This window comes from Danio rerio, chromosome 15, assembly GCF_049306965.1.
Source record: "Danio rerio strain Tuebingen ecotype United States chromosome 15, GRCz12tu, whole genome shotgun sequence".
Lineage (NCBI taxonomy): Eukaryota > Metazoa > Chordata > Actinopteri > Cypriniformes > Danionidae > Danio > Danio rerio.
In genome coordinates this window covers 37,666,724-37,680,813 of record NC_133190.1, presented here as the reverse complement: position 1 = coordinate 37,680,813, position 14,090 = coordinate 37,666,724, and the positions used below count along the sequence as shown (strand labels likewise).

Here is a 14,090-nt window from a genome sequence, read left to right as displayed (position 1 = left end):
AAGGACCCATTCACACCTTTTCAGACACATCCCTGCATGAAAATGACTGTAACTCAGTCTCAAGCAGCTGCTGATGTGAATTGGAGAAAATGTTTCATGATAGTACAATATTATAGAGATATTTTTACTATCAAAACGGGGGTGATTCTGTATAATTTCTAATAAATTATTTTAAATTATATTGATTGTTTAAATGTAATTTATGATACATGTTTTAATGTAATTATTTTTTAAAAATAATATTACTGTTGTGTGATGCTTTAATGTGAGAAGATACTTGTGTGGGAAAGGGGGGGCAACCTCTTCTTTTTATTCTCGTTCCAGATTGAAAGGTGTGGTGAAAGATGATCCAGTCATGGGTGAGACAGGCCAGTATGACCACGAGGAGATTATGCAAAGAACAAGGTTCTTCAAGAGAACAGAGAGATCCAGAACCCCAGGCCCAGTATTGATCAGAACTTTCAAGCCCGGATGAGAGCCAAAAAAAAAAAAAAACCTTGATCACAGAAACCAAACAGAGATCCAAAGCTCCAGGTCCAGCATCAATTAGAATTGTCAAGACCCAGATTACATCTAGAAACTCAGAGATGGTGAAGATAATCAAGAAACCAAGAGATGCCAATGAGATTAAGAACCAAGAGATGTTGGGATGCTGATGAAGTTCTAGAAACCCAGAGACACAGAAAAGTTAGAACAGCACAAATGGAAAACCAGTGACTGCTTTTTCAAGTGAGACTTGTTGTCCAGATGGAAGAGACAGAACAGTGGATAAGAAAAAGAGAAGATCAAACCATTTTTAGAAACTTGGAAGTTAATGAAAACAAATAGTAAAAATACGGACCCACATTGAAGGCCTAAAAGCCTAAGGCCACAGACTGACATATGAAGAAACGAATACATACATACATGCATACATACATGCATACATACATACATACATACATACATACATACATAATATATTGCTGTACAACAAATGCAAAAGTGTGGATGTCATCAGTATGTCCACACTGGAAAAAAAAAAAAAAGGTTGCATACAGTAATGTAGAGCATATATTACTGTCCTTGAATGCACACTTGGATAAAAGATGTCCATGCTGAAAAATGTGGACACAATGTGTTTATAAAAAAAACCAAAAAAAAAACACAGGAAACTTTTCACAAACAAATGTTTGTTGTGTAGGGAGTGTACATTTGTTATCTAGTGGATGCGAATGTGGTGTAGTTAATATGAATGTTTAATGATTCTAATGTTTGATTTTAATGTGGATTTTAATGAGGATGTTAACACTGTCGACACATAAAAAAAATAAGAAAAAAAGGGAAATGCTTGCACTCACAAATACTTGTTGTGTAGTAAATGTTCATGTGGTGTAGTTAATGCAATGTTTAATGTTTTTATGGTGTGATTTTTAATGTGGATTTCACTTGGATTTTAATGAGGATTTGTACGCTGATAAAATAGACACAGTGAGAAAAAAAGAACAATGCTTGCAAAAAAATGGACAATACTATGCAATGGTTGTCCATATGAAAAAAAAAATGTACATGCTAAGAAAATGAACGAGAAGAAACGATACTTGCATACAAGCATGCAGACACACAAGTACGCACGCACGCACACACTCACACACACACACACACACAATTTTCTCTATTGATTGATGTTCTTGCTCCTTTGGCTTTTGGCTGTAGTACTTTTTAGACTGATACATTAGAACATTAGATGTCATGGTTCTCATGTGCTCCTGTCCTAAACCCAAGAAATTACTTATATTTTATAGTTCCAAATTTAAAGAAGAGACTATGACAACTTGCCTAATTGGATGGAGCAATAACCAGTGTGCATGAGGTGATGACCCCAAGACGGGTAAGATTCTTTGGTGCCCAGCCAAGAACAACCTAAGCCAGGGCTTTACCGCCACTGGGCACCTGCCCATGAAGGGAGGTGTAATGTGTGAAAGAGTGGTTGTGATGCTTCTTTCTGGGCCAAAGAGCATCAGAGAGGGGACTGTAAGAAATGAGTCTGCCTCGACCCAACTTCCACTCTAAATGGTGAATTGATGCTCATTTCCCAAAAGGGCTGACTTATGAGAGAAAAGAGAAGTCAACAAGGTCTTGTCTCTGCATTGTTTGAGGTGACTACATCTCAACCAAATGGTAACAATTGTAGAATGGGGATGGGTGTGGTGCACAAAGAACCATCTCATCAATGGTGTTGAAACTGCATTAACATGGAGAGATAGGGAGAACAGCTGGGTCAACAGCCAAGGAGCAACATCATTAACATCTAAAGGCAACATCAAAAACAGTATAAAGGTTTGAGTTTAAGAATGTTCAGGGTTCATTCTGACTCCGGTGAATCCAAGGTACTGCCATGTATTTTGAGACTGCTATGCTGAATAAACATCTTCATTGAGATTTTCTTCGTCATCATCATTTTTTCTTACAAAAGTGACTAAACCCTGTATTATGCAAGACAGGCCTGGCAATGTCAATTTGTGAAGAAACACTTTTATTTTTTACTATAACATTAGCAATCATCAGCTGTGTTGTTTGAGCACATTTTTAAGGCTGGTTTATACTTCTGCGTCGAGTGATCGGTGTGACCCACGGTGCCTGCCTTGCATGTAGCAGTGCATTTATACTTCTGCGTGCTGTTTGTGTTGCTCTGCAATGACACTTCCGAAACGCTAGCTGGCAGTGAAGTTTATATGTTCCTCTGGGTTGAGTTTCTTTGCTGGTATTTTGTCTTTTCTGAATGCTACCTTTCTGTAGAACTAGCTAAAACTCGGTCATTCTGAGGTGGTAACCGGCGGACGTGCAACAACTTTAATCATAAGGTAAAGCAAAACAAAATTTCCAAATGGAGTTTCTTACGGGACTTGACATTTGTAAACACTCGCTCCAACAGGTTTTATGCAGATCACGACCCCGCCCACACTGGTCAGCCCAACCAAGCCGACCAATCACAGAGCTTGTGCTACGCATTGTTGCAACATGTAGTTAAATTTTTTTAGAGGTCAGCGTCGGCGTCAACCAAAGCGAGGGGTATGCAACAGCATGAAGGCTGCACCAGAGCATACGAGTGCTCTTGACGCAGAAGTATAAACCCCCCTTAAGTATAGCATGAGAAATTATTAGCAATGAAACTTCAAATGTTGAATAAAAATCACAATCTAAAAAATTCTCTATTGTTTTAATAACCGAATGTTCGGTTAGTCTATATTTTACCCAACGTTGGGTTAAAACAACCTAGAATATTTTATTTTTGTGATTTAGAAGAAGCTGCACTAAATTATTTATTAATATATAAACTAATGCCGCAGTCACACTAGAGTTCGAACATGCAAAATTCTGTGGTACGGCATGTGAAGAGGGGCTGGATTAAACAAGATGATTAGACATTTAAAAAAGCGAGCGATTGGTCCACATTTTAAATTTCTGTCCAGAGAGATCATGTTTTGATTTTTGATTGGTCTCACTCAATCATGTGATTAAATTTTGCAGGTCAGAGTTCACCAAGCTTGAACTTTGCAAAGTGGCGAACTGCGAAACTTGTCGCACAGGCTTGTGTTTCCGGTCTGCCGCATTTCCATGCATATAAATGGAAGTCTGTGGGGCGTAGTGAACATTACACCTACGTGACTAAAGACTGATTTATACTTCTGCATCGAGTGCCGTGCTGTGCATTTATACTTGTTTGTGTTGCTCTGCAATAACACTTTCATAACACTAGCTGGCAGTAGGTTTTTATACTCCTCTTAGTTTCATCACGGGTGTTTTGTTTTTGCTAAATGCTACAAATAGATAGAACTCGCTTATTCAGTGGTGGGAACCGGCGGACGTGCAAAAACTTAAATCATAAGGTAAACACAAAACAAAAGTTTCCATCTGGAGCTCCTATATGGGACTCAACACTTGTATAACGACTCTCAGCACCACCCACACTTGTAACCACAACCAAGCCGACCAATCACAGAGCTTGCGCTACACGTCATTGATGCTTATTGTCAAATTTTTAGAAGGTGCGCATCGACATCAGCCACGGCGAGGGCTTTGCGACCGCTCAAAGGCTGTGCCGGACCATAAGCAGCCGCCGAGTAAATGACTTGCCTTGAAGGGACTTTGGTATACATCAGATGACATTTTTCTTAAATTACGACAAGAAAAAACTTAATTAAATATTTACTTGAATGAAAATTAATAACTTTTATTTTACTAGAAATTGAGGCTTCCTCATTTATTTAGTGGTAACAGTGCTTGCTTTTATTCACCTTATTCTCCGCCGACGAGCGGGCGCTGCCATTTAAATCTTTTTGGCTCAAGACTTCCGGTCTCATTTAATTCCATTCATTTTCTGGCGTAAAAACTGCTCGTTACGCTGCTTGATGTTGCAATTTGATATTTTTTATTATATTATTCTACTTTGTCTGTAAAGTCATGCAAAAATATGTTTGTAGAGCAAGCAGTTTGACCATTTTCTGCCGTTTATTATTCCTAGTCTTTTCTCCCAAAGGCGACTGAATCGGAAGTTCTAAGACAATCGCGATAACAGGCGCACTTCCGCATTTTAGAATAAGGTCAATATACTTTTCTGTAAAATCTTGAAGTCCGCTTTTGTTAATAGATGTTTCAGATGACTTTACAAAAATTCAATTGGTCTAAATAATTAGAAAACCCTTGTTTTAACCCTTTAACAGGCACTGTAACCACCTGGTTGACCTTTGGTCCATAGGTTATCATTAAATCAAACAAACAAAAACACTCAAAATTAGCATGGAGAGGTGTCTGGAGCCAGATTTAACAGATTTAACAGAGTTAATCTATTATTTTTGTCTTCTAATAATATTCTCTATCAATTTTTAAGACAATAAGTTAATAATGACCAATTTAGCAACTTTTGTGAATCATCCCTTTAATGCACACAGTCATTTTTGTTTCCTAATTTGTCTCTAATTATGAATACCCTAGTTCTTTTCTCTTTTTTCCTTAGTCAGTGTAAGACTGTGATGATTTTGAACTGCATGATCACAACCTCGAAGAGCGGCAGGTGAGAAAAAGCCTAGCTAATATTGAAGAGAGAAATCTAGTAGTGAAAAGGGTAATGAAGAAAACTGCTGACATGACAAAGTTGACCACAAATCCCCCAAACCAGTCTCGCATAACCGGCTTCCTCTGAGCACACACTCAAAAACACAGGTTTGCATAGAGCCACAGCATAACCGGCAGTATTTGCTTGCGGCTGGAGTTATAGACCGGAAGATCAAACAAACAGCCCTTCAGTCAATAGTTCAGTCTGATAAATAGCAGCTCGTGTGTCTGTATTAAAGTCCAGTTTGAGCAGTGTTTGGCTGGGTGTGTGTGAAAAGGGAGATGTGCAGAGCAGAAGTAGGTCACATGTGTTGGACATGATTAATGACAGCTAAAAATAACGTCTTCCAGCCAAAGAAAAAGTGAGAAAGATGACGGCAGGATTTGAGATGAGATGTGGAGGTTACGCTTAAGCTTGTCAGGCTCTGATACAATCACAGTGTGAAGCGCTTAGCATTTACTGTAAGTGATTTGCAGCTGTCAATAAGTCTTTAAAAATGTATTTAACAACAGGGGTATGAATAATTTTGGACTTGACTGTATGTGTAAATACGTTTAGGACTTATTGACTGTTTTAAATGTTCAACTCCAGGGGTATAAATAATTACGGGCTTGACTATGCAATATTAGGCATAGTGTAATAAGCAATGGCAATACTATATGTGTGTATAAGTGTTACTGTATGTGTGTGTATATATAAATGTACTGTATATATAGTTGAAGTTTATGTTTAACAGAGAGAACAACACATTTCTAAATATAATAGTTTTAATAACTCATTTCTAATAACTGGTTTATTTTATCTTCGCCATGATGACAGTAAATAATATTTTACTAGATCTTTTTCAAGACACTTCTATACAGCTTAAAGTGACATTTAAAGGCTTAACTAGGTTAACTAAGTTAACTAGGCAGGTTAGGGTAATTAGGCAAATTATTGTATAACGATGGTTTGTTCTATAGATCGAAAAAATAATAGCTTAAAGTGCTAATAATTTTGACCTTAAAATGGTTTTTAAAAAATTTAAAACTGCTTTTATTCTAGCTGACATAAAACAAATAACACTTTCTCTGGAAGAAAAAAAAATATTATCAGACATACTGTGAAAATGTCCTTGCTCTGTTAAACATCATTTGGGAAATATTTAAAAATGAAAACCGATTCAAAGGGGGACTAATAATTCTGAGTTCAAATATATATATATATATATATATATATATATATATATATATATATATATATATATATATATATATATATATATATATATATATATATCCAGTAACTTACTGTAAATCAATTACAGCAAAAATACTGTTTACATTCACAACACCATTTCCATTTATCTTGCTGTATATGTATTTACAGTATTTTATATCTTTACTGTAATATATACAGTAATTTTCACAATGTAACTTTAAAACACACTGATGTACTGCATAACTGCCCTACAGTAAATTCGTATTATATACATACATACATTACACACTTACACACACACACACACACACACACACACACAATGCTCAGCATAATTGGGTGCACCCCACATTAAAAATAGATATTTGTATCCATTTCTCAGTGAATATAGGCATGTATTTTTGCGCATTTACAAAAAAAAAAAAAAGATTTATTAAAGAGATATTTATTAAAATTATATTTTAGTCACCAATCATATTAACAAATTGAAAATTATTGTATTTAATATTTTTCTATAACATAAATTTGTCTGTTCTAGTTTTTAAACACAGTTATTGTAAGTTATTTTGTTAGATAAGATCCAGATTTGGCTTCAGTACTGATTAATCTAATGTATACGAACAAATATAATATTGTGTAGCTTCCTATTAAAAATATAAATTTAAAGCATAGATTTGTGAGGGGTGCACTCATATATGCAGAGCACTGTGTATACATATATATATATATATATATATATATATATATATATATATATATATATATATATATATATATATATATATAAAGAAAGATAATTTGCCCTTACTTTTGTACATTGCAGCATATATATATATATATATATATATATATATATATATGTTTTTTTTTTCAGTGACTACACATGCAGAAACAAACTTATACTCCTTTTTTATGCAGCGTTGTAGTTGAATTTGCTATACAAACATTCATGGTTCATAAAAAATATTAATTTCTATCATCTTTTACTCATTTACTCAGCCTTCACTTGTTCATAGTTTCTTTTTTCTGTTTAACACAAAAGAAGATATTTTGAAGAATGCTGAAAACCTGTAACCACTAATATCCATTGTAGTTGTTTAAGTAGCATTCTTCAAAATATCTTCTTTTGTGTTCAACTAAAAAAAAAAATTAACTCATAATGGTTGGAACCACTTCATAGTGAGTGATTATTATTGTTTTATTATTTTTGTGTGAACTATCCATTTAAATGGTGCATTGGCAAATTATATTTTTCAGCATATACGAGTACACCCCCTTCTAAAAATGAATATTTCTATCAGTTTCTCAGTGAATAAAGTCAATAAGTCTAGTTTTACTTAAATAAAACAGTTTTATCAAAGAGTTAGTTAAAGACGGTCATCTAACGTCTTTAGAAATAGAAAGATAATACATTTAAATCAATTATTGACAAAAACATATAAACTACAAATATATATATATATATATATATATATATATATATATATATATATATATATATATATATATATATATATATATATATATATATATAAAATCTTATAAATAAGTTTCTCCTGATTTTTCGTGTTCATTAAAATATAATTTTATATATTTTTCCTCAACATTAATTGGGGTGTGTTTATTTTTGGATCGTGATCCTTAAGTTATCTTGTTAGATTAGTTCCAGTTTGGCGTTGATACTTACTAATTTAATGTTTATGCACTAATATATTATTATAAAACATATATGTAAATGTTTGTGTGTGTGCATAGCCTATGACTAAGTCGCCAGAAATATAGCTACTGCTACTCTATGTACAACCATTTTAATACATTTCAATAATGATCAAAATAGTGTTTTAGGAACAGATGTTAATCATTAATCCCAAACTGATGTAGAATTACAGTTTAGACGCACAAACACAGTGAGAAAAGCGTTTACCTTCTCTCTGATCGTGTTTCGGCAGTGGTTACAGATGCCTGCGGTTCCGTTCATTCTGGCGAGCTTAAACCAGGTAAAGGTCTGAATCCTGGTGTCACAGACGGTGTGTTGGTCTGGGCATGTCCAGCTCTTCTTTGGACGATCAGGACCTGAAGGAGGACATGAGACTCCTCCGTAATCCTCCGTGTCTCTGTTCGCAGTGCGCAAAGCTCTCCAAGTGTCCGACTTCAGCATGAGCGTGCGCGCGACACGCCCCCCTCTGCTGGCCTCTTTCGAGCCGACTCTCCAGTGAACTGATCATTTGAGCCGATTCAGTGATTCACTCAGCTCATGACTTCGTTCATGGAAAGGGTGTCAAAAACTGTGACATGGGGGAAAGTAGTGCTTGTAATACTGATGATATATATATTTTAACAATAGCAGAAATTCGTATTTCTGCATAATTCGTGATCAAGAACAAAACTCGACATTTATTTGACGTAACAGAACTAACATGTTTGAGATCACGTATGGCACGTACAAAACAAATGTGACCTACTGTCAACATTTATCACTCATATAAACAAAGTAAACTTGTTATTGCAGAATCGTTTTATCGTCTCAAAGTAGCAAAATGGGGAAAGTTCACCTGAACTAATTGAATTAGCTGCTGATTTAATCACTCGTCAGGCCAATTCAATATGGTAATGCCATTGGCCCATGATTATTTCCAGCTTGTTGTCAAGCTATTTTAATAACTGAAACAAGAGGCAATTTAATCATATCTCAACGTTAAAACAGCTGTCATAACATTTATTATCAATGCGTGGACCATTTATGAGTCTCAGAAACTATTGAAAATTTAAATGTAAAACAGGAAGTACATTAGGAACAATGTTATTGTTTACATCTCTCAAAATGATCTATATGTGACCTGTTTTCTAAAGTAGGTCTTTAAATATGATTTGTAGCTAGGACTGTTGTGATTTGGAGTCATAAAATATGATTTGTATCTTGCACAAACTGGTTGTATTACTTTATAAGATCTCAATGTGTCGTGAGCCATGGGTAGGGCCAGACAGAATCTGCAGACATTTTTTGCTATTTTTGCGCAGAATTTTGGTAAAAATCTGTGGATTTATGCGAAATGATTTTGGGAGTATAACTAAAACCTTAATAAGTTAAATAAAAAGTAATACCTTTTTAACTTATAGTATACTAGAGACATAGATCTAATTGGATTTGCATTGTAAACATTAAATACATCTACTAAAAGGCAGAAAATATTACTTTACAAGCTATATTGTAAATCAATCATATAAATATTTTCATATTAGTCAATAATATCACTGAATTTAATTTAAAAAACTGAATAAATATAAATTTACACACATTACACAAGTAAATAAACAGAATCAATGATGATCTAAAAATCTGCGGAATTCTACACCGCAGATTTCGTGTGGGCCTAGCCATGGGAATCCATTTTGTTTTGCTTTTATATGTTTTTAAGTAACTCCCTAATTGTTGGAAGCTTCCCAGCAAACAATTTTGTGTTTAATAGACATCTAAAAAAGACAGCTTGGCTGAAACAAGGTTAAATTTGGGGTGTCAGTGAAAATCTATTAGACATCTAAGACTTGCCTAAAACTTGACTAGTTGTCAAATAGACAGATTAGACAGACTTTATATGTGTATGCATTGATTTCTGTCTATTTGATGACTAGTCTAGTTTTGGCCTATTCTTAGACATCTATTAAATTTTCACTGACAGCCTAAATTTTGCCTTGTTTTAGCCAAGATGACTATGTTTAGACATCTATTAGACATCTTTTAAAAACAAAAAAGGCATGCTGGGTGTTGACTTGCCCAGTTTCAGCCAAAAATCATTTTTAATGTTCTACATATTTAAATAATAATAACAATAATTTACACCTACACTGTAAAAAAAAATTCCTGGTTGCCTTAATTTTTTAAGCTGAATCAAATTAACCTTATGAGTCCACTGAGCTTATGTTAAACTAACTTAAAGCAGCTTGCATAACTTACCTAATTAAGTTAGAACATGATTAACTTAGTTTAATAAGTTACAATGACCTAAAGCATATGCTGTCAGAACTAATTGATCAAATTATGTTTTACAGGCTACACTCTGAATTGTCATTTGAATAAACAATCCCTTTAATACAGAACCACTTTAGATGACTTGAATGAATCGATTGACTCAACCATCCAAAATAATCAATTCACTTAAAAGAATCTTGTCCAGACATGTCCCTCCCACAAACTTATGAGGCTTTCTGTAATTTGAATAAATTATCCCTATGCATCCCAATTATCTTTATGCAAACATACAGAATCACTTTACATGACTTAAATGAATCGGTCTAAAAGAATCACTTCACTCAAAAGACTCCCCCATCCAATTTAGTGTTTTCTATCTTGTCCAGATATGTCGCTCCCACAAACGTATATGACTTTCTGTCATTTGAATGAATTATCCCTTTTAAAGTGCAAAGTACCGAATCACTTTACATGATTTAAAGGAATCAGTTCAATAGAATCACTTCACTCAACAGAATCTTACTCCCCCTCCACTTTTGTTTTTTCTATCTTGTCCAGACATGTCCCTCCTACAAACTTATAAGACTTTCTGTGAAGAGACTTGTATATTTTTTCATGCACAGCCTTAAACCCATGCAGTTATTGTATATGCCGTCAGGGGGTGAAGGTTTTATTACTTTACAGCTCCTAATGAAATGTCCTAGCTGAGGTAAATGGCTCGTATAATACAGTATACCTCTAATAAAACTGATGTGCATTGCATCAAGACGTCTGATTAGATTATAGCATTTCTATATCTTTCTGAAACCCATTGGACAGCTTTCTTGTCTTGGAAAAATAAGCAAAACAAGTCAAGGCAATCATTGTCTACAGCACCAAAGTGGAACTCAACAATAGTCTTTTTACAGTGCATGCAAACAGGAGCCTTGAATAGAGTTGGCAATTGCTGACAGAGCACAATGACCATCAGACGGTGTGGACGAGAGCCAAACCCTGCAGGATTTTCATCCACAGGTTCACGAAGGCGGCCCACGGGGTGCTACTAAAAACATTCCTATGATCCCAGACTGATGTTAAAGAGTTCAGATGAAATGAGCGCCGGCCTACATAAACTTATTCACGCTGTGATCTTCTGTTGTTCCAACAAGATAGCAAAACATCACCAAACTTCAGGTTTCTGCTCAAGAAAGTTCAAGGTTTTTAATTCATTGAAAAGGCTAATATTAAGTCAGCAAATTCCATGGTGATCCTTAAACGTTAAACCCTAAAGCTGAGAAAATCCTGCATGTATCTTGCAGAGAAACCCAAACTGACTATGTCTTTTCTCTCTCTCTCTCTTTCTATTTCTTTCCACCAGAGTTCAATTTCACCCGGCAACAACGTGATGTCATGAGCAGAGGGAGAAATCAGCCTATCAGAGAGTAGCCCGAGCAGCCATGAGCTCACAATTCTGTATCCTAGCAATGGCTAAATGGTAGTGGTGTGAACTTCCTGAGACAGTTGGGATTTATGCAACACACTTAGTAATCATGTCAGTGGATTTTGCACACTTTTTACAACCCAGCACACACATTCATCAGCTCCCAGATATATCTGCTGTAATGGACTGTTGCTTCGAGCCACTTGTTGGACATATTTTTACACTGTTGCAATATTGTTTGCTCAATTATGACTGGTGCACACAGTCTGCTTTTTAAATGACATATTCAGTTGAAACCAGAAGTTTACATACACTGTATAAAAAGGCACATAGCCATTTAAAAAGTCAGATGTTAATGTGACTAAACTTCTTTTTTTCAGGTAAGTTAGGATTATCAAATCAGTTTCTGTAATGCTTGATTGTAGAATAATGAGTGAGATATTTTTCGAGAAATTGTTATAACTTTTCTTGATAGTCAAGTTTACATACAATAAGATTATTCTGCTTCTGAAAAAGCTCAGATGATGATGTCAAGGTTTTGGAAGTTTTTGATTGGCTAATTGACAACATTTGAGTTAATTGGAGGCTTAACTGTAGAATAGTACTTAAGGAAAACCTCAAACCCACTGCTTCCTTACACTGGGAAAAAGAATAATGTCCTGTGGACTGATGGAACTAAGATCAAACCGCTTGGCTATAATGACCATTGTTACACTTGTAGGAAAAATGGGAAAGCTTACTAGCCTAGGAACACCATCCCAACTGTGAAGTATGAGGGCGGCAGCATCATGTTGTGGGGCTGTTTTGCTGCAGGAGGGACTGGTCCACTTCACAGCATAGATGGCATCATGAAGAAAGAACATTATGTAGAAATACTGAAGCCACATCTCAACACATCAGCCAGGAAATTAAAACTTTGCCACAAAAAGGTCTTCCGAACAGACCATGACCTTAAGCATACAACCAAATTAGTTTAAATGTGCTTTAAGGACAACAAAGTGAATGTTTTGGAGTGGCCATCACAAAGCCCTGATACCAATCCTATAGAAAATTTGTGGGCTAAGTTGAAAAAGCTTGTGCAAGCCTACAAATCTGTCTCAGTTACATCAATTCTGTCTGAAGGAATGGGCTAAAATTCCTGCAAACTATTGTGAGAAGCTTGTGGAAGGATACCCAAAACATTTGACCAAAGTTATACAGTTTAAAAGCAAAGCTAAAAAAAATACCAAGGAAATGTGTGTAAACTTTTGACCATCCAAAAATTAATAAAAAAATTCTCCTAAAAAGTTCTCTCATTATACTGGCATTTAGCAAATGTAAGTCATTTAGGTAATCCTAACGGTCCTAAAATAGTAAATGTTTTGTATGATTTACCATCAGTCATTTAAAAAATGGTTATGTTCCTTTCTTTAGAGTGTATGTAAACTTCTGGTTTAACTGTACATGTATAAAGCCTACGGGAAAAACGAGGAGATACTTGAAAATTCAGTTTCTTTGGATTTTAATTACGTGTTGGTTTGAGTAAAATGTATAAAAAGATCAATTAAAAGTGTAATGTTATATCAGGTTAAAAATGTTGTACTTTTTTCAGAAAATGAGTATTTGTCAGGAGTGACACGGTGGCTCAGTGGTTAGCACTGTCGTCTTACCGCAAGAAGGTAGCTGGATTGACTACCAGGCGGGCCAGTTGGCATTTCTCTATGGAGTTTGCATGTTCTCACCGTGTTTGCATGGGTTTCCTTTGGGTGCTCTGGTTTCCCCCACAGTCCAAAGACATGCGCTATGCTGTAGGTGAATTGAATAAACTAAACTGGCCGTAGTGTAAGAATGTGTGTGTGTGAATGTGGGTGTATGGGTGTATCCCAGTATTAAAATCAGGGTTATTCCATAAAAAATGTGGCTTTCTATACTCTTCTAAAGATAAAACATCAGTAAAATGTCACTTAAAATGAATAAATGTTTCAAGATGGCACCTATTTTATTTTAGGCAAAATTTAAATGGTCTAAAAGTTATCGAAAGTTAAAAAAATACATTCATTTATTAATTTTCCTTCAGCTTAGTCATTTATTTATCCTGGGCTGCCACAGTGGAATGAACCGCCAACTATTCAGCATATGTTTTATGTAGCAGATGCCCTTCTGGCTGCAACCCAATGCTGGGAAACACCCATACACTCTCGCATACACACAAGCACTCATTCACTACGGCTAATTTAGTTTATCTAATTCACCTATAGCACATGTCTCTGGACAGTGGAGGAAACCCACGCGAGCACAGGAAGAACATGCAAACTCCACACAGAAATGCCAACTGACCCAGCCGTGACTTGAACCAGCGACCTTGTTGTGAGGTGACAGTGCTAACCACTGTGCCGCCCTCAAACATAACTTATATTGTCATTTAGGGC

At 35.3% G+C, this 14,090-nt stretch overlaps 2 protein-coding genes across 3 annotated transcripts in view; one reads left to right on the top strand and one right to left on the bottom strand.

Annotated features, from left to right (window-relative positions):
• sesn3 (sestrin 3) overlaps positions 1 to 8,420 on the bottom strand; it is a 49,773-nt gene extending 41,353 nt beyond the window's left edge. For both annotated transcript variants that reach the window (XR_012390435.1, NM_213519.2), the window contains exon 1: positions 8,220 to 8,420. Coding sequence is in view for 1 of the 2 variants with exons in the window: in NM_213519.2 (NP_998684.2) it covers positions 8,220 to 8,273 (54 nt within the window). In the remaining variant the exon portion in view is untranslated. The remainder of the gene's footprint in view (positions 1 to 8,219) is intronic.
• The window catches only part of LOC101884284 (rho guanine nucleotide exchange factor 28), a 68,110-nt gene that overhangs the window by 17,434 nt on the left and 36,586 nt on the right, over positions 1 to 14,090 (top strand). The gene's annotated exons all lie outside the window — the stretch shown is intronic.